The sequence below is a fragment of the Puntigrus tetrazona genome, chromosome 20, assembly GCF_018831695.1.
Source record: "Puntigrus tetrazona isolate hp1 chromosome 20, ASM1883169v1, whole genome shotgun sequence".
Taxonomy (NCBI): domain Eukaryota; kingdom Metazoa; phylum Chordata; class Actinopteri; order Cypriniformes; family Cyprinidae; genus Puntigrus; species Puntigrus tetrazona.
In genome coordinates, this window is record NC_056718.1 from 22,694,417 (window position 1) to 22,714,286 (window position 19,870).

At 35.2% G+C, this 19,870-nt stretch overlaps 1 protein-coding gene across 16 annotated transcripts in view; it reads left to right on the forward strand.

Annotated features, from left to right (window-relative positions):
* Positions 1–19,870, forward strand: part of mark3b (MAP/microtubule affinity-regulating kinase 3b) — a 51,556-nt gene that overhangs the window by 7,845 nt on the left and 23,841 nt on the right. For 15 of the 16 annotated variants that reach the window (XM_043218980.1, XM_043218991.1, XM_043218990.1 and 12 more), the window contains exon 4: positions 16,724–16,772. In XM_043218980.1, coding sequence (XP_043074915.1) covers positions 16,724–16,772 — 49 coding nt within the window. Of the gene's footprint in view, positions 1–14,093; positions 14,114–16,723; positions 16,773–19,870 lie in introns of those variants that run through there. The other variant, XM_043218989.1, reaches the window with a different exon arrangement.

Consider the following 19,870-nt stretch of genomic DNA (forward strand, 5'->3'; position numbering starts at 1 on the left):
TGAATGTGATTGAGCCCCGTTGCGGCCCCCCCCGCCACTGATGAGTCACAGTATGTATTTCCAATTAAGATGTCATGTCCTCAACAACCTGAGGTTGATTAATGAAGGTCTGTTGGTTAGTATTGAAAAGCATCTGTCATTGTTTGCTTTGCATTACATTTTTAATTGAAGGCATGAATTTGCAAGATTTCCTTTTTAAAGTAATGGTGGGAAAGTATCTATACTGTAGACTGAATTGTGGAGATCGTGAAATGAACACAAAAGCTAATTATTTTTTCTCATGGCTGATCTTACGGCCTAAATAAATGCTGTTCAATTGATATCAGTTCATCGAACAATATTAAAAAAACTTCATAATGCTGACACATTAAAATTTGATATCAGTTCATCGAACAATATTAAAAACTTGATTTCAAGAATCGCCGACGATAACGCTAAGAATTTCTTTAAACGTGATTTTTGAATGTCAACATGATTTTTCTCGAAGAGCCCTTCATACGAGATTTTTTCGTCCTCGACTTCGCGGAGACGCTGTCTATCTCTGTCCTCAACTCATGTCAGCGGTAGTGTGTAATGACCGCTCGTCTGTACCGCATAGTCCTGGACAGGAGTCTGAGTCATTATCGCCGCTGATTCAGAACCAGCAGCCGTTACTCACTTTCGCTGCTTGACATTTCAGAGCTCCGATATCTCATGTCTGAGCTTTCGTATTATTATTATGGCAAAAGGGGACGCCGAGGTATTGGTATCCGAATGCTACGCTGCGGATGTAAAGGTTGCAATAGGCGCAGTCCTTAGAGACTTTCCTTGCGAGTCGTTTTGGATGAAAACCTCAGCTAAATTACAAGTAACAAGGTAGCCGCGCTCCTCCTCACGTACTTTCTATAGAGACCAGGGTTTCTCAAGAAAAACTGGGTCACAGATTGTTTTATCTTCCAATTGACTGGAAGAACTTGTATTCAGTTCTGGTTTCAGCTTTATCTCTCGGCCTTATCCCATTTTTCACGTTAGGTTCAGGATCGGGTGCGAAAACGAGCTTTTATAATGGCAAGTTTATCTGTGCTGGAATCTTTGGCGAAGGTCTTGAGCGTCGCTTGTTGTGTAAGTGGATTGTTGTTTTCTTCTCCGGACTTTCTAATGAGACCCACATGTGGGAGTGAATGGGAAGCGCTGACCCCGTTTGGTTAAATAATAACATCGTCAGTAGTGGACGTCAGTAGAGGGCCGGCCCAGACAATGGCTTTGATGGCAGTGCTAGAGTTTATCTAAACGTCTGACCCATATTGTCGATCTCAGTCCCTGCACAAACAAAGAGGTTAATGTCATATTAATGCTATATAGATTAAGTTATTAAAGGCGTGCTTTCGCATCTCATTTATCTCATAAACCTGCATGTTGTTTTGTTTTGAGGAATACAAAAGATATATTTGGAAAAAATGCCTGTCTGTATAATGAAAGTCAATGGAGTCCAGTGTCGTTTTGGATTTCAGCGTTCCTCAAATCGTTTCCAGTCAGTCATGCAGGTTTGGAACAACATGAGGGTGTGAACTTGATGAACTTTTTGGACGGACTGTACCTTTAATTATGTTTCTTGTTGATTGAGTTTTTAGTTGTTGCTTTGTTGCACAATTAGTTTTTTGGTTTTTAGATCGTATTTGTTTTCTTTCGAGCCATCAAAAAACATTTATATGCCATTAAGGGGTTTATAGTCTTGCATTTCTAAAATTATCTTTTTTATTATTATTAGTAGCAGTTATAAAAATGGCTGTTTATTTATTTATTTATTTATAGGGTGATGTATACACGTTTTCTAGCATTTAGCTAACAAAAAAACATACTATAATTATTATTAATATCATTATGATTGTTGTTATTAGGAATTATTGTATTTATTTATTTATATATTTGAAGGGGAGGTTTACACATATTCTAGCATTTATCTAGAAACTAATACCACACAATTTTATAAATATATTTAAATCTTACATTTTTCAGAGGAATGCTGTATGTGTATATATATGTATGTGTATATATATGTATATGTATATATGTGTGTATGTGTATATATATACACTGTATTTGTGTGTGTATATACTGTATATATGTGTGTGTGTGTGTGTGTTTGTGTGTGTGTATATATGTATATGTGTGTGTGTGTGTATATATATATATATATATATATATATATATATATATATATGTATATGTGTGTGTGTGTATATGTATATGTGTGTGTGTCTGTGCGTATATATAATTCATGTTCATGTTCATGGTTTATGTTTGCTGTAAGCAACTCGTTTGTGGTTTATCGCTCAGCAAATAACACTCTGAGATCACACATCGACACTTACAGTGCAATTTTTAAGGACATGCAGTGATACTAGACATAGAGAAAATGGCTATGCTTAATACCGAGTCAGTTTTTACACGTCTCGGAGCCGCCGTTTCGTTTGGCGCGCAGCTCTTTGCCGTTAACCTCAATATTCAAATACAGCATCCACCCACACATCTCAGGCCCTCTCACAGACAATGACCACTTCTCTGCTTCCCAGAGCTTTTTCTTCTTCGTCTCTCACCGTTGCCGTTTTTATTTGCGTTGGTGCGACCTCTTACGCAACCGCCGAGAGTGGGAAGACGGCCTCTGGTGCCGCTTCCATCTCCTTGTTAAAATTAACCTCTTTTTATGTACGAATATCAGCGATCGACGACTCCGCGATAGAGTCAAGGTTGAGAGCGCGGAAGCTGAAAGAAGCGCCTGCGTGTTTTCAGATCGTGCGTGTGGGTGTTCGTGGGTGTTGATGTAAGAGTTCCGTTCAGTGATCATCACAGATGATTTTTATTTTTTAATTTTTTCCTGCCTCTGGTATCCTAGAAACTCTCATACAGCATTTCTTTCTCACAGTGAGTGAATGAGAAACGTCTGGGATCGGGGATGTGAATGAAAATGGGATGAGTCACCATTTCTCCTCTGGGAGAAGGCCTTAAATCCCAAGTTCATTCTTGATCACATCACTTTGATTTGGCCTCGAGCGGCATCACCCAGCACCTGCTCAAATACACCTATTTCTAGTGTTGTGCACAGATGGTTCGGCCTCTTTTTTTGTGTGTGTGGTCATGAGGAAAGGACAAATGTTTAGGGGCGTTTTAAAAAAAGCCCTATAAAATTAAAAACTGGGGTCAGAAAGAGGTTTTTTTTTTTTTTTTTAAAGAAACGTACTCTTTTATTTATCAAGCAGATGTAAAATTGATCAAAAGTGACATTTATAATGCTAAAGAAGATTTTTCTGCCAATTAAATGCTGTTCTTTTAAACTTTCTAGTCTTCAAACAATCCAGAATAAATTGCATCACGTTTAAAACTAAATATTAAGCAGCATAATAGTTTTCATCATTGATGGTGATGATGATAAATGTTTCTTGATTTATTTATTAGCCCTTTAAAAGCCATTTAATTTTTTCCCGAATTATGTTTTTATGTTTATTTTTCTGAATTCTGTTTTATTGATTCAATTAATAGTTTGCTGGTTTTAATAAAATTATTATTATTATAATTATTATTATTATTATTTCATTTTAATTAACTTTTTTCTTTTTTTTTTTTTTTTTTTACAATAATAGGGCCCTGAGAGAATTGTATTTTTCAATTATATTTATTTATAGAAATTTAGTTTTCTGGATTAGTGAGGTAAACAATTAATGTCCGTTATTAGCATCCAAAATAAACGTTCTTGTTTACATAATATATGTGTGTGTGCTGTGTAATTATGTATATATGATTGCACTCATGCATGTATATATTTATATATATGATATAAATTATATGAATATATGAAGATGTATACATAAATATGTTCAAAACATACTGTATTTGTGTGTATGTATATGTACATGTATGTTATGCAAACAAAAACCTTTATTTTGGATGCGATTTAATTTGTGATAATTCAATGAAATCATAAAACATTAACAATTTTAGTATGTAATTAAATTATTTTTGGCAAATAAAGTATAGTTCACTGCTGAAGAAAATGAGGTTTTAATCATTTCATTATTAAACTAGTTTCTGAAAACACCACAATGATCACGTAACACTACCGTACTTGATTTGTTTTACAGCCCTACTTTTTATATATTCTTCCAAAATCTGTCTGTTTCCGTGTTACATTGTACGTGCATTTCACCGCTACGTGTGTTTCCTGCATCACTGAAATCGTTGGACCCTAATACACGTTCTCCTAGATTATTACACAACTACATATAGGAAAACGAGAGCGATTTAGCAACGGGAATGGGAATGTTTATAAAACCCACAAAACCTCGACAGTCTGGCAGCGTTTTGCGGGCTCGTCGTCCCGCTGGCATTGACCTCATTTGTGCTTGCATCATCCAGAAAGCAATGCATCTGTGCAGGTCCATTTGTTACTCGTTTGCCTTATTATGTCTAGATTTGACCTGATATTTCATAACATCTGGATTGGTTATTCCTGTCCTCCTTTGGTTACCATGCAAAAATCTACAAGTACAAAGTTCACGATTATGTGAATCACTTTTTAAGGATATAAAAAGCCCAGATGTGGCACGTTTTGTTCATTCCTCTAGCCAGACATGCAAATGTTCCAGTGGCTATTGTATCTTGTTTTTTTTTGCTTCAAGGTTTGCCAACTGCTGATATCATGGACTTCCCTTTTCCTGTTTTTATCCCATCAGCCAGATTATTATTGCTTTGGTATTAACGCACTGCTATGGCGTTTAAATTGTACAATTATCGAAGCAATTCACAACGCTGTTTTTAAAAACAAATATATCAACACAGGAAAGATCAGGAAGTGAGAGTCTGGAACGGCATGTTTTTTCACCGTGGTACAATGATGTATCAGATATTATTAGCGCTTAATAACTCTTTGTGATTTAATGTATTCATATACAGTGCAGTGATATTTACAGTGCACTTAAAGATGTATTTATATTTATCATGGTGGTTGAATTTCACCAAAAAATCTTTTTCTTATTTTTAAGACCATGATTATTACTTTATAGTACAACTCCCTTTCGAAAAAAACTGATATTAAATTCAGTGAGACAAACAATAACCATGATGTATTTATTTTTTGATGTTTGGAGTCTGTAAAAATTTTTATTGTAATAAGTCTTGCATTGTCATCGAAGCCAAACTTGTTTGATAGACAATACAGAAAAAAAACTGTCAAATATTATCACAATTTAAAATAACCAATTTCTGTTTGAATATATTTAGCCGTTTTACATGAAACAGATAATACGGAATAATGTTTTGTAACGTAAGTGTATGTTTAATAATGCAAAATCTTGCTAAATAACAGCATTAATGGAAAAAAAAACCTTTTACAGTACTTTTAAATAGTAGAGTATTTAATAAAAAAATTGCGTCATATTTAGATGGGCTACTAAAAATAGGATTTGTCTATTTACTCATTGTTTGTTCACTTGTTAGTTTATTTATTTTCAGGTGAAGTTCACTTGCATTTGCTTGTTATTGTAGGAAATGTCTAAAATAATGTCTGCTGTGAACTATGTGATGAGCTTAGCTGCTTGTTTCACAGAAATTTTTCTAGCGAAATGTTTAATCCCATGAGTCAGTAAGGGATATGCTGCAGTCCCATTAGGATGCTCTTTCCAGTTCTCAAACATACACTCACACACACACACACACACACACAGGGGCAGGGATGGCTGAACGCATTTAAAGCAACATGTGCCAAATGCATTTAATCACCAGGTCTGCCCAGGTTTAAAGAGGGGTCGGTCCGACCACACCGCATCCTATCAGACGGCAGCAACACCCAGATGGGCTTAAAGCTCTCTTCTGTCCACCGGTGTCTTTCCTCTTCTTGTTATTGTTTTGTTTGCGTGACGAAGATGGAAAATGACCTGTAGGAAAGCGTTCCTTTGCATTCGAGAAAATGTCTGCGACGCTTATGATGCATTTTTTTAAGCCACATCTGAATTACAATTAACAACAAAAGGCATGCACGCGTATGATTGGGAGAGAAACCTGTAGTGATTTGGACGATAGGAGCATGTTAGGAGTAGAGGTACACAATGTTATGGATTACTGGATGTGATTCAGCGTGTAATTACGTACAATAAAAATGTAGGGTCAGTTAGCTTTTTTGGTGCCGCTTTAAATTTAGTGACCTGTGTAACTAGATGTGTATGTAGTCTACAGCGCTTATGATCGTGTAACGACACATATGTAACAACCCACTGAATGCTACGTATCAGTGCAAATGTGTAACAGCATTTTTTTTAAAAAGTAAAGAAAGTGTTACTTGTTACATTAGCAGCGTAAGCTTTATATATAAATTGTGGTTGGTGTCCAGAAAGTTACTTTTACATTAAGTGGACAGTATTACTCTAACTCCAGATCCAACTCCCTTAACCTACCCATTTCCACCCCCTGGGACCCGTTTCCCAATTGCTCTTATATGTATTGTTGTTACCATGTAGTTATATATGTCCTGTTACACATTTGTACTTGCGCAAACAAATCTGAGGGTGTGTAGTTACAGAAATATTACAGCTGTAGATATTATTTACCACTGTGTACTTACACTGTGGTATTATACTACATACACATCTAGTTACTATGTAATACAGGGGTATTAGGGACCAGTAATATAAAGTGGGACCAATTTTTTTTTTTATTTTTTTATTTTAAGAAACTAATACTGTTTATTTAGCAAGAATGCATTAAATGTATCAAAAGTGACATTCATAATGTAAAATTTTGAATTTCTTTTATTTATATATATATATATATATATATATATATATATATATATATATATATATATATATATATATATATATATATATATATATATATTTATATTTATTATATATATATTTCAAAATGTATTAAATTTTTAAACAGATTTTATTCCTGTGGTGAAAAGTTGAATTTTCAGCATCTTTATTTATATAAATTTATATATATATATATATATATATATATATATATATATATATATATATATATATATATATATATTTATTATTATTATTTTTATTTATTTATTTATTTATTTATTTATTTATTTATTTTATTTTATTTTTTATTATTTTTTTTATTATTATTATTATTTTTTACCAAAAGAGATGTCTCTCAAAAACAGATGCATGAAAAAAAAAAAAGAGATGCATGAAAGTATGCAAGGAAGCCGTTTGCAATAGTATGCAATTTACTAGTTCCTTGGTTCCTTGTAGTTTAAGTGGCTTTAGTAAAACCACAAATAGTTTTTTATAACCAAGAATGTTGAAATTCATAATAGAGCACACCAGACAGTGAAACAGCATTTAGTGTAAAATATTTAGCTTTAAGCTTCAGTTACAGTATTCAAAGAAGGTTATGAAAAGAGTAATACACCACAATCGCAGTCATTCCTAATTGCATGGGATTAAATTTCCCCTGGAGTTAACTGAAAAACAGTAGGTTACTTGTACCGTGATTTCACCAAGGCTGTTTGAGGGAGAAATAAAAACACAGCCTTGTTTTGATCACAGAAAAAAAAATCAGCGAACTCAAATTTACCTAATTTCTTCACGGCAAATGAGTCCTGTCCGACTTGGGCCAAAGATACAAGACAAAGCAAGCCCGGCCTGTCCAATTGTGCACTAAAATTGTCCCTTTCCTCACTTGACTGACATCTTTTAACTCTTTCAAAGCCGGTTCGTACTGTACATTGTTATGAGCCCGCAGTATTCCTTTGAATTTAGTGCTTCTGTTCAGCTTAGATGTTTAATCTCTTTGATCCTTGTTGAGGTTCAGGATGTTGCTGCGGCTGGTATTTAGTCTACCTTTTGGGTTATTTCGGTCTTGCGTGTGCGTCTGGCAGAATGAATGACTTGTGAACAGTTGGTTTTGATCAAAGCAGACTGATTCACCGCGCCGCGTTAAAACAAACTCAACATCCAAACCTAAATGCTTCGTATTTTTTTAACAAAGGCACATCTATATATTTGGACTTTGAAGTTTCTATTTTAAGTCCTTAAAGTGTTTTTTTTTTTTTTTGCCTAGCATGTCTGCATTTGCTGTCATAAGAGCTGCCTGATTCGCCAGCTTTCTCCGTTCAAGCCTGTAATGTGCTGATGTGCGCTTTGTAAAAAGTGTCGGAAAAGGGAGTGAGAGAGTAACGTTAAATTTTGACTTGTTTTTTGTGTTTGTTTAGTGGTGCTTGAAGAAGACGGGAAGCATTGTTACTGCTTATACAGAGAGTTGGCATAGTTTGCAAATGCATAGTTTAAAAAAAGATAATTCAGTCATTTATTCATTTTCTTGTTTTATCAAAATCGCATGCCTTGGAAATATACGCGTTTTGAAGAATTGCACTGGTCAAATGGAGTAAATGTTCGTTTTTCACTCATAATATTCTCTAATAAGCTTTTAACAGCTGTATAGATATTGTATAATTGTAAAATGTTGCATAAAAATCATTGGGGGTTTTTTTGTTGTTAATTGAATCTTTTTCAGTTCAATTGGAATATAGCAAAAAGCCTTAAGCCTCAGTCTCATTAATTATTTAAAAAAGAACAAGCTAATCGAATTAATAAATTCTTGTTTTGTAAAAAAACAACCCTGAAGACTGAAGCAATGATGCTGAAAAATCAGGTGGTAATACGTTACAGTATTTACTTTTTTTTTTAATTATTATTAAATAAATGCAGCATTGGTGAGCATTTGATGAACTTCCTTAAATAATAATAAAATATAATAATAATAATAATGATGATAATAATAATAAATACAATTTTTACCCACCCTAAACTTTGGAATTTTAGTGTAAAAAAAACCAAAACCCCTCTGAACACTTCAGCAAACGCAAAGTCCTGGCAACCGCTCTGCAATAACTATCTAAAACATTTTAGGTAGTTATTGCCTCTGTTTGTTGTATGGCTTATTTCCTGCATTTCTAAATGATCCTCCAAACAAGCACACAATGAAGCACTAAAATATAATTGGGCATACGTCAGGACAACCTAGCAAGCTTTTTGTTTTTGCTGCATTCTAAGCACTTATTTGATCCGTTTTCACGAGTAATTTGAGAGTGTTTCTCGTTCTCAGAAGTGGAGCAGCGCGAGGAACGGTAACCGCTGTTTGCATGCACCTTAAACGGGGAAATGAGCCGTAGAGGAAGTTAAAGACACAAACACTTTAACATGCTGCCGAGGGAAAGTGGGCTCTCATCCAATTAGGCCAGCCGAGAGATCCCTCTGAGCGAATCTTTTAATGTTCTGTAATTATAATGTTCAGTAATTGTGATGAAGGTCTGCGTTCACTCACCCTTAAGTGTGTCCAAACCCGCATGTCCTGCCCAAACGTGTTTTACATTGCTTTCGCCCGTCCCTTTTCTACTGTTCTGGTTCCCGTGAGCTGTTCGATTATCAGGTGATGGTAAATCTTCACTCACAGTTATTTTTTTTATGTTTTTATTGGAAGCTCTTAATAACCTGCCCTAAAATATTGGACGGCAGCCGGGATTTATCAAAGGAGGAAAAGAAAACGCGATCTTTTAGGAAGTAAAAGATCGCTTCAGTGAGTGCTTAAAGCCGTCTCATACCCTTCATCTCTGGATTATTTTCTCTACCTAAATATGTCTACGTGTCCCACTTTCACTTTATCCCCTCATAAATGTCCAAGTGTTTCTCCTTCAGCTTCAGAAGGACCTGAACGTGAGCTCTGAGCTCTGAATGTTTGCTAATATGGAAATACAGTCATACAGGCGTATGTTTTTGTGTTATGCAGCACGTGTTTGTTTATTAAGTCTGACTTCCTGTTGCGGTTAGTGGTTAAGGGCCATTCTGTTTGATAGATCACCAAGTGCTCAAAGCGAGAACAAATAAACCCGGTTGGGTTTTATGTATTGTTTATCTTTACAAAAAAGTATTGAAGTGGCCTCTAATATTGTGTTTTTGTATTTTACTTGTCCTTTTTAAAGATCCTAGCTCATTTAAATCTGCTTTTCTGTCGTGTAGACCGTGTTTGGACAGTGTTATTGGTATTTATGATCAACGTGAGTCACAAAGTTCTGATTTTAGAGGGAAAACAATCAAATAGGAATGCGCTACTGCGTACTTAATCACTTATTTTCCCATTTTTGCATTTGCCTTACCTAATGCTCAGTTAATGAGCAGTTAATGTTAATTTTAAAATAAAAATTTTTAATTAATATGCATTTTTGTACTGCATATTATAATTATATGATGCATAAATTCACTTCGTGCATCTAATTTTGTTATATTTAGAAAAAAAGTGATTGTTATTTAAATATGCAAATCATTTTTAGTGTAGAACCCTAACCCTAACTTTAAAACCAATTGTGAAAGGGTAGAGTAAACACTTATTATTGAACATTATTGTATGCTGAGAACTTCAATGATTTGAAACTTGATTTGAAATCAACGGTTTTCTTATTCAGTTGAATTATTTAGCATTATTGCTGTCTAGGCAGTTCGCAGTGACTATTTGTAGTGGTGAGAACAGCGCGGATGGCCCCTCTCTTTCTCACTCACTGCGTCTCTATGAGCCACTTCCTGTTTATGAGATGTGCTGAGAGAGGAGGGGAGTGTGGGGCGATTGTCGAGGGACTGCAGAAGCGTTTCCTGTTTCTCCACTCCTGCTGGTATCCAGAGTGACCGGCGTGCGATTGGCGTTCGTGTAGCGGTGGGTGGGGCCGTTTCAGTAACCTCAGGAAATTAGCTCGCATTTTTACTTTTCCTTCACAGAGCCATCAAAACAGGATCCTTTAAATGAAAAGTGCCTTACAATTGTTAAGAAGCGCAACCTAGATAAAATAAAACAACAAAAAAGCGAGCAAATCAGCATATTGATTTCTGAAGTGTCATGTGACATTCAGCTTTGCATCACAGGAATGAATTGCATTTTAAAAAATATTCATTTTAAATATTAATACTACTTTTTGCATTTTTTTTATTATTTTATTTACTGTATTTAATTTTTTTTATTATCTGGAATTTTTTCAAAAACATTTTATTGTTGTTTTGCAAGTGACAGATTCTTTTTTTTTTTTTTTTTTTAACTTGTTTACTTTTTATCTAAACAAAGAAGTAACAAATCTGGGTGTAATTTCCCCTCTCTATGTTTTTGAGGAGTTTGGGATCGTGCGTATTTTTGCAGCGCCGTCAACCAAACACAGCCCTGTCGTTTTCTGCATCTCAAGAGCGTTTAGTCAAATAGCATTCGCTGCTCAGGTGATAAATTCAAGCATACTTCAGTGGCTCTTACGATAGTTCCTTAAGAATATTATTTTATAATTACTCGGACTAATGTATTAAATCGACAGGCCTACATTTAATGCTCAAAAAAAAAACGAATGGATTATGCTAATCTGTTTGGCTTTCAGTAAGTGAATAGAAAAGCACAGACAAAAACCTCTTCCTGTCACTTCAGGAACTCGGAGCAGAAACGAGCTGTTCTCTGTGGTTTCTCACGTTAGCCTGTTTGTGCATGCATCTGTGGTCTTTCTCATGGGTTCTTAACCTCGTTAATTGTACGTGTCATCTTTGTGAAGATTATTGGAGCGTGCTTAAACGTATTTAAAATGCTCTAAAATGTTTTGTGACGTGTGCATGTGCTTCTAAGTATACGTCTTAAAAAGTACCAGATCCGAATCGGTCTCTCTTTGGTTATGCTCACACAGATTTTTGCTTGCTTCTGAGGTTCCTCGATGGCACCAACCAACGATCAAACATTCATTTGCCCTTAAAACACTAGCAACCTGACTCATTCTGCTTGCTCACGTCTGATGATTTGTCAACGTTCGTTCAGCTTCATCTCGGCGGGCTTTTCCCAGACGTGGAAAGTCAAAGGCAGAGGGGTCTTCAGCGATCGCAGAGAGGAGCATCATCACTTTGTGAATTATTCAGCGCGTTTTCCCACAGAACACCAGCGAGTGCATTCATTGTGAAACCCAGGAAGTAGCTTCCACCTGAGGCCATGAGAAAGCCACACATTTTTAGAGAGACGCGTGCAAAAAGCGCATGCCGCATTTCGGCTTTAATTCTGCAATGTTGAACATGTGCACTCTAACGCACATGCATGAGAGCTCTTGACGTAAATGCTGCGCTAATTGCTTGTGGGCTTATTACAGACAAGATTGCATCCATTTACAAAAGTGCATGCATGTGTTTTAGAGAAAGCTTTTCTCTGCAGTGCAGCTTAGCCTCCTACACGCACAACATCAGGCACTTGATGTTGAAGAGCATGGCATCGGCACAGTGTGTTATTTACAGGAGAACATTCAGTCCACCTAGAATTTGATGAAGCAGATGGGTTCTCACCTTTTGTCTCGTTCCAGTCCTCCTAGTCATTCTTTCCTCCATGCAATTACAATTAATGGAGATTCAAAAAGGATGAAGTCTTCAGAAGTCGCTCTAGTTTTTCTATATAGAGAAATAATGGCATCTATATTCTGTATAGAGCTTCATGATGGAAAGATGAGAAGTCACTGTTTGTTGAAAGCCAATCATTTTTCTATTGGTGCTACACAGACACTAAAACTTATTTATTTATTTATTTTGACTTTTTATTTTATTTTCCGAAATTGTTAACATGAAAACAGATTGTTCAGTCTTATCTGATCATTACACGTTATTCATTTCTAAACGATTTTATTAGGTTTTTATTACTTTCATAATTGTAAAAGTTGTTCATTGAAACAACTCTGCAATAAAAGTAGATATACAATTCTTAACAAATGTATTAAAACAAATTGATGTAAGGTTTTTAGCAAATGAATGTAAGGTTTAACAGTAACTAACAGTATTGGTGATTACTAAAATATTTTTATGTTAAATATTTATAATGCTATAATAAAATTTTGATTAAGGCAGAACAAAAATCAAGCACTTTTTTTTTCATTTTAGATACAGTCAAAAAGTACCTAGTAGGGCATTTTTGTTTATTATATGAATAAATACTAACCTACTTAGTTTGTTATTTGGCCAGTAAACAACAATAACATGTTTACAATATCAACAATATCCTGTTTTGATAGCATTCAGTTGACACATTTGTTTGAAGTGCATTGGGCAGAACATGGAATTGTTTTTTTTATCAATAAAACATAATAAAAAGAAAATAATATATGTGTGCGTACTGTGTATATTTATTATGTGTATATATAAATGCAAAAATATGCACATATACATTTAAGAAAAAAATTGTTTTATATATTAAACATTTATATGTAATCTAAATTATATGTATATAAATACAGGTAAATATTTTCGAAAATGTGTGTTGCATGTGTGTGCTTTTATATATGCATTATATACATAGTACGCAAGCATGTAAACAATTTTTGGATGTGATTAATCACGATTTAAGTTATTAACGGCTCTAGTCTGAGCAGATTGATGCTGCATATGCTTTGCTTTTGCCTATGCATTTTTTTCTTATTATTCTTTGAAAAACAATTTCTTCTAGCATGTTAGAATTGATACTACACAAGCACTTCCATTATTTACAATTTTATTTTATTGTGTTTTATTATTTTAGTGTGCTGGCATTTTGGGGGCTATGCTTTTTTGCCAGCCACAAGTATTTTATAAATTTATATATATTTAATTTATATAATTTATATTATAAATTTTTATTATTGTGACCTCAATCATTCTTATTGTTGATTTATAACACCTTTGAATAACACCCCAGTTCTTAATTGTGTTACTTTTGCCATACAATGCCATAAATCTTTTATTCCTCAATTAACTATCTATTTTTCTCTGATTGTGATTGTTCGACGCTCCCAGCAGAAAGTTCTAGACGTCCATACACAGCTTGTCATCCCCATCTCTGATACTACTGATGACTCATCACGTAAGATTCACAGAAGATGTTAAACACCTCAGAGCAGCTCTGCTCTAGACGCCATGCCCATCTATGTCTGGATGGCTTCCGCTCATTAACGGAGACCTCGCTCTCTTTAATTAGCGCTCTGTAATTGGTGGCTGCGGGCTGAAACTACTGCTGTGCGTTTTTTTTTTCTTCTAGAACATGTGCTCCAAGCATCCTGCTTTCTGCGAGTCATAAGGAAAAGCCCCAGACCGTTATCACGGTAATCTGTTTCGCAGCTTTAAATGCCGTCAACCTGTTATCATGAAAGCACCCTAGTGTTTTGTTGTTGTAGATATCGGCTGTGTGTATGCTTGGATGAGATCTCTTTTATGGTCAAATTCTTTTTGTATGCTATTCATTTTATGTACTTTTTTTGGCAGTATTTTTATTTTAATATTTATTTCAGTGTGGTCATATTGTCAACCAGTACAAGATTTGTTTATTGAAATGGTAGGGCGTTAGGCTAAAGCAAACAGAAATGGATGAGTTTGTGTCTTTTTGACTGATTCGTTGCCACTCTTTTTATTTGGTGAAAGAGTCATTAAACTCCATTAAAGGAGTCATCATCAGTCATCAATGTTTGTGAGTGGATTTATTACCATTCTGACAGATCTGGTGAATTAATTAAATAAGGGTTAATGATAATTGCTCAAACTAAGTTGAGAGTCATTTTGAATTATTGCTGCTCCAATAGATTCAGGGAGTTCATTCAGTGATGAATCATCAAGGTGATTCAAACAGAAATTGATGAGTTTGTGAGTCTTTTTAACTGTTTTGCTGCCATTTTTACTAATTTATAAAAATGGTAGCAAAACGACTCATTAGTTTCTGTTTGAATCACCTGGATGAATCCTCACTGAATGAACTCCCTGAATCTATCGGAGCAGCAATAATTCAAAATGACAGATTATAACTAACCTATGACTCAAACTCGTGAGTATTTTCAGTGAATTAATTACCATTCTGTTTAATTTGGCAAAGAGTTAATCATACTGATGCAAACAATAATTCATACATTCGTGAGGGTCTTTTTCTGAAGAGTCGGGGGTTCATTCAGTGAAGAATTTGTCTGGCTGGTTCGAAAAGAAAAGAGATGAGCATGTGAATATTTTGGACCACTCAGTAGGTCATCGACCCCAAAAACACGATAAAGTATACACCTTTAAAAATGTTTTGGACGACTTATTACAAGAACTGCAGTCCGTTTGTATGGCCGTTTTGCATGCAGCCAACAAAGACGATGTAATAGAAAGATGCGTTATGTCGGCATCGCTAGTGTTTTGTCTCGTATAGTTTAGGCTACTTTGCCGTGGCGCTGTAGATTCAATCCTAGCTGTGTGGAAAATAAACCGCACACCAGTTGCACGAACAGATGGTGTTAGCAGTTTTCGTGTGCAATGTCACAGGCTGCGTTTACAGCTAAATTTAGTCGTTTACGCTCTCTGGCCTGTTGAAATAAGATGCCATCAGTTGGCTCTGGACGGGCTACTGTACTACACCGCCGGGGTTCAACGGTCACAAGCGTCCACTTTGATGGCGGCTCAGGTCTCTAGCGTGCCTGACCGTGTCCACATGTTGGGATATACGAGAAAGCGCGTGAATATTGTTTGTGCTGGTGCTTTGGTATAGATCGCTGGTTTAGAACATTGCTGGCTGACTAAGAGCCTAATTAGCCCTGCACTCAGAGGGGTGTATTGACTTTTGGTAATTTCTTTTCGTGCAGTGACTACCGGCTATCGAACTCTCTGAAACGGACACAAAACATTTTGTACCTTTTGAATGTTTCTCACGTTTTTTTTCATGCTTTTCGAGCGTGACCGCGTGCGTCAGCGCGTCGTACGTACGAGGCCCTCGAAAATAATTGGTGCGCGTTTGGAGGTGAAAGAGTCTGGCTGAGAAGTGTTTTTGGAAGGCTCCGGGGAGATATTGTGTGGATATCGTGTAATATAAAGGGAGGATGAAGCAACATAAATTTGAATGGAATTGCGAGGCAGTTTCGGTGCACAATACTTGTAGCTGTATGGGAAATTGAATAGAAATGGTAAAAGTGAGCTTATGTTTTAAATTGGATCGAACAGCAAATGTACGTGAACTTTTCTAAACGCTCCTACATGCATTTTTGCCTGGCAAACAATGAAACCAAATTTCCCATAGATTCTCATTCTCATTATTCTTCACTTTATTTAGTGGCCATCTATAAGGTTTTTAAAAGAAGTCTCTTTATGCGATCAAAAATACGATAAAAGTAGTAATATTGTAAAATATTATTCTAATTAAAAAGAATTATCTGTGTTAATATATTTATAAATGCAGTGTGTTTCTATGATGGGAGTGTTATATGAATTTATTAGCATTGTGTGACTATTTCAGTTGTTAATATTTCGAGGTTATGTTATACTTATTTTTGGTATAGTAATTTTGTGTTTTTGTTTTAAAGTAAATAGGTTTGTTTTATATTTTTGTATTTGAGTTACAGTTATTTTAGTACATCAAGTTAAACGTAACGCATAGCTGGGAAGTTGCATTGCAGCCTAGTTGAAATGCAGTATGATATTTACAATTTTAATAAATATAAACTGCGTTCTTCTTTTTTTATATTTCAGGTAAGACGGTAATTTTATCAATCTAACAATAATAACCCTTACGTGTAATATTTGCCGTTGTTATCAGAGCTGAAAATTATATTTTTGATATTTGTGGATAAAGTCATGTTACCCTTTTGGTCATAATTTTAAAAGAGTAATAATTATAAAAAACTTTTAAAAGGTCTCTTTTTATTTTCTCTCAGTAGCCCATCCTCTAATTGAGCTTTTTCGGTCTTCTCTTTCAGCTCTTCAGGGAAGTAAGAATAATGAAGATTCTAAATCATCCAAATATTGGTAAGTTGTCCTGCAGTGTTCTGTTTTTAGAAGCGCTCTCTCTCTCTCTCTCTCTCTGTTTCTCTCTGTGGAGATGTTTGGGAATGTAGCACACAAAGCGGACTGTAGTGGAGGCCTCTCTAATCCCCTGTGCAGGAACTCCCTCTGCTTTTCCCAGAGCCGCCACACCGCTCCTATTCAGACGGGCCGAGCGGCTCCTCCCGGCAGCACAAAAGCACTCCTGTATGCCTCTGTGTGTTCCATTGTTGAGCATCCATCATCTGACGGCCTGCACATGCCTCTCTCCCCCCTCCCCCCTCTCATGATGTCATCTCTGTGTGGCCCCTGGCAGCTCACTCACCCCAGTACCTTAATCGGCCCCCAGCGACCCCCGTCTGGCATTTCGCGGACATGAGCAGGTGTTTATGTTCGTCGGAGACCCCTGTTTTCTATTAGGTAGTACGTAGCTCTAGTTTTGGACTCTGAAGTTGCAGATTTGGGGTTGTCAAACTTTTTGTCGACAAAGACCACAAAATATAATGTTTATGTTATGAGGGACTCTCTACTTAATATATAAAATGCAAATGGTGCTATGTCCACTAACGCTTAGAATTTTGCGCTTTTTTTTGGTTTTGAAGAAAGTAGTAGCGAGTTGATCGAAAAAAGAAGATAATTTCAAATAAATGTTTTTGTTAAAAAAAAAAAAAAAAATAAGCAGCATAATTACTGGTAATAATGTGGATATTAATATGTGTGTGTGTGTTTGTATGTGTGTGTGTGTGTGTGTGTGTGTGTGTGTGTGTGTGTGTGTGTGTATATATATATATATATATATATATATATATATATATATATATATATACACAAGAAATTCATAATTTGCTGATTTGCTACTTAAGAAACTTTGTATCATTACATCTATATATATGTGTGTGTATATATATTTATACACACACACATATTATATATATATATATCTATATATATATATATATATATATATATATATATATATATATATATATATATATATATATATATAAAAATGCTGGTTTGCAGCTTAAGAAACATTCATCATTACATCTATATATATATGTGATATATATGTGTGTATATATATATGTATACACACACATATTACATCTATATATATATGTGTGTGTGTGTGTGTGTGTGTATATATAAAATGCTGATTTGCAGCTTAAGAAACATTCATCATTACATCCTCAGTAATATATATTTACTGTATATATAGTGTTTGTTGGATTGAGGGAACTTCAGCAGTACATTTCATAAAATCCACTTTCAAAAAGCAGCGTTTAGCTAAATGTTAGCTAAAATTTCATTACACACAAGACTGTGTGAAAACTTCTGAGATCACTTACGAGTAATATCCTAAACAATACAGCACAAATAGTTCCTTTTAGTCCCTGAAAACAGCGTCCAAATGAAGCGATTTGTTTAAACGAATCAGACCTCCCAGCACTGTAGTTTTCAGCACGTCCGTGTGCTGTGTTTGTGTTGCTTCGGCCATGTCTTTTCCATTGGCACATTATGCATGTTTGACATGAATGACTGAACCAGTGAAAGTGTTTGAGGCATCATCGTGAAGGTAATGTGTTAACAGCGAGTAGGAGGAAAGGTAATTGCAAACTCCCGGCTACGGCCCACACACTTCCTAACCTTTCTCCTTCATTCAGAATTTACCTCCATCAGCCTCCTCACATAACCCCTGAAAGCCAGCTATTCTGCTCGATCGGCCCTCGTTCGATTGTCTTTCGTGTGCACTCATTATTTCACAGAAGGTAGAGCGTCTTTCCAGGAATCAGGAATCTGGTGTGTCGTCATGGCAACGCTCTCTTCCGCTTCCACGTGCGATGCCCTTTGTGGCGGCACACGCTCGGGCATCGTCTACTCCGTAAGAGTACAGCGTCTGGTCGCACGCTATCACTGCCCCAGAGATGACCTACTTTTCGTCCTTTTCTCGCAAATGAGGGAAAAAGGCGGAGTGGATTGCTAGAAGAGGATGTGGGTGGCGTTGATGTGGATCTGGTTGTGTCAAACACGGAGCCTGGCACATTCAGGGCAGCGCTAAAAGAAAGTTTTGTCGTTATGCGCTCGCCCTCATGTTGTTTCCAACCTGTATGCTGTTATTTTTGGTGTGTGGAAAGATTTCTGTGGAAACATTTGAAAAGTCATTATGCAGCCCTTGTAATGTATCGAGAATGTCAGAGAAGCTCCAAACAAACAAAACTTCCACTTTTTCCACTGTATTGCAAGTATTTTAGTAGTTGATGTGACAAAAGGCTGAAAGTAAAGTTGGAAGTATTATATAATATATTATATTATATATATATGTGTGTGTGTGTGTGTGTGTGTGTGTGTGTGTGTATATATATATATATGTGTGTGTGTGTGTGTGTGTGTGTGTGTGTGTGTGTGTGTATATATATATATATATATATATATATATATATATATATATATATATATATATATATATATATATATATATATATATTTTTTTTTTTTTTTTTTTTATTCTCAATATATAAACGTCACACATTTTTTAAAAATGCATACATGCATGTGTGTGTATTTTATATATATAATTTTGTTCATCATTTGACGGCAGTTTCCAGCACTGATAATAAATCGGCATATTAGGATCATGTGACACTTTAGACTGGATAAATTCTATATTAAAAAATTAAAAATGGTATTTAAAATGGTAAAAAAAAAATTGATCAAATAAATGCAGCCTTGATGAACTTAATAACAGTATTACAAATCTCACTGATTCCAGATTATTATAGATATAAAATAATTGTTGCAAGTATTGTGTAATAATTATTCAGATAACAATTTTCTTTTGGTTACATTTTACAGAATAATTTATGTAATGATAATTTTTGCAAAGTTATAAAGTTACAATGTATTTCACAGTAAAAAAAAAATATTTAAGAATGTTAGGGTGAGTAAAATAATGGCAGAATTTTTAGGGCGCACCACTCCTTTAAGACGATGGTAGAAGCATATTAGCTTGGCATTTATGATGACCCACTTTCTGAATAGATAAAGTTTTGTCAACAGATCACAAAAGCTTTAGCGTGCGTCTC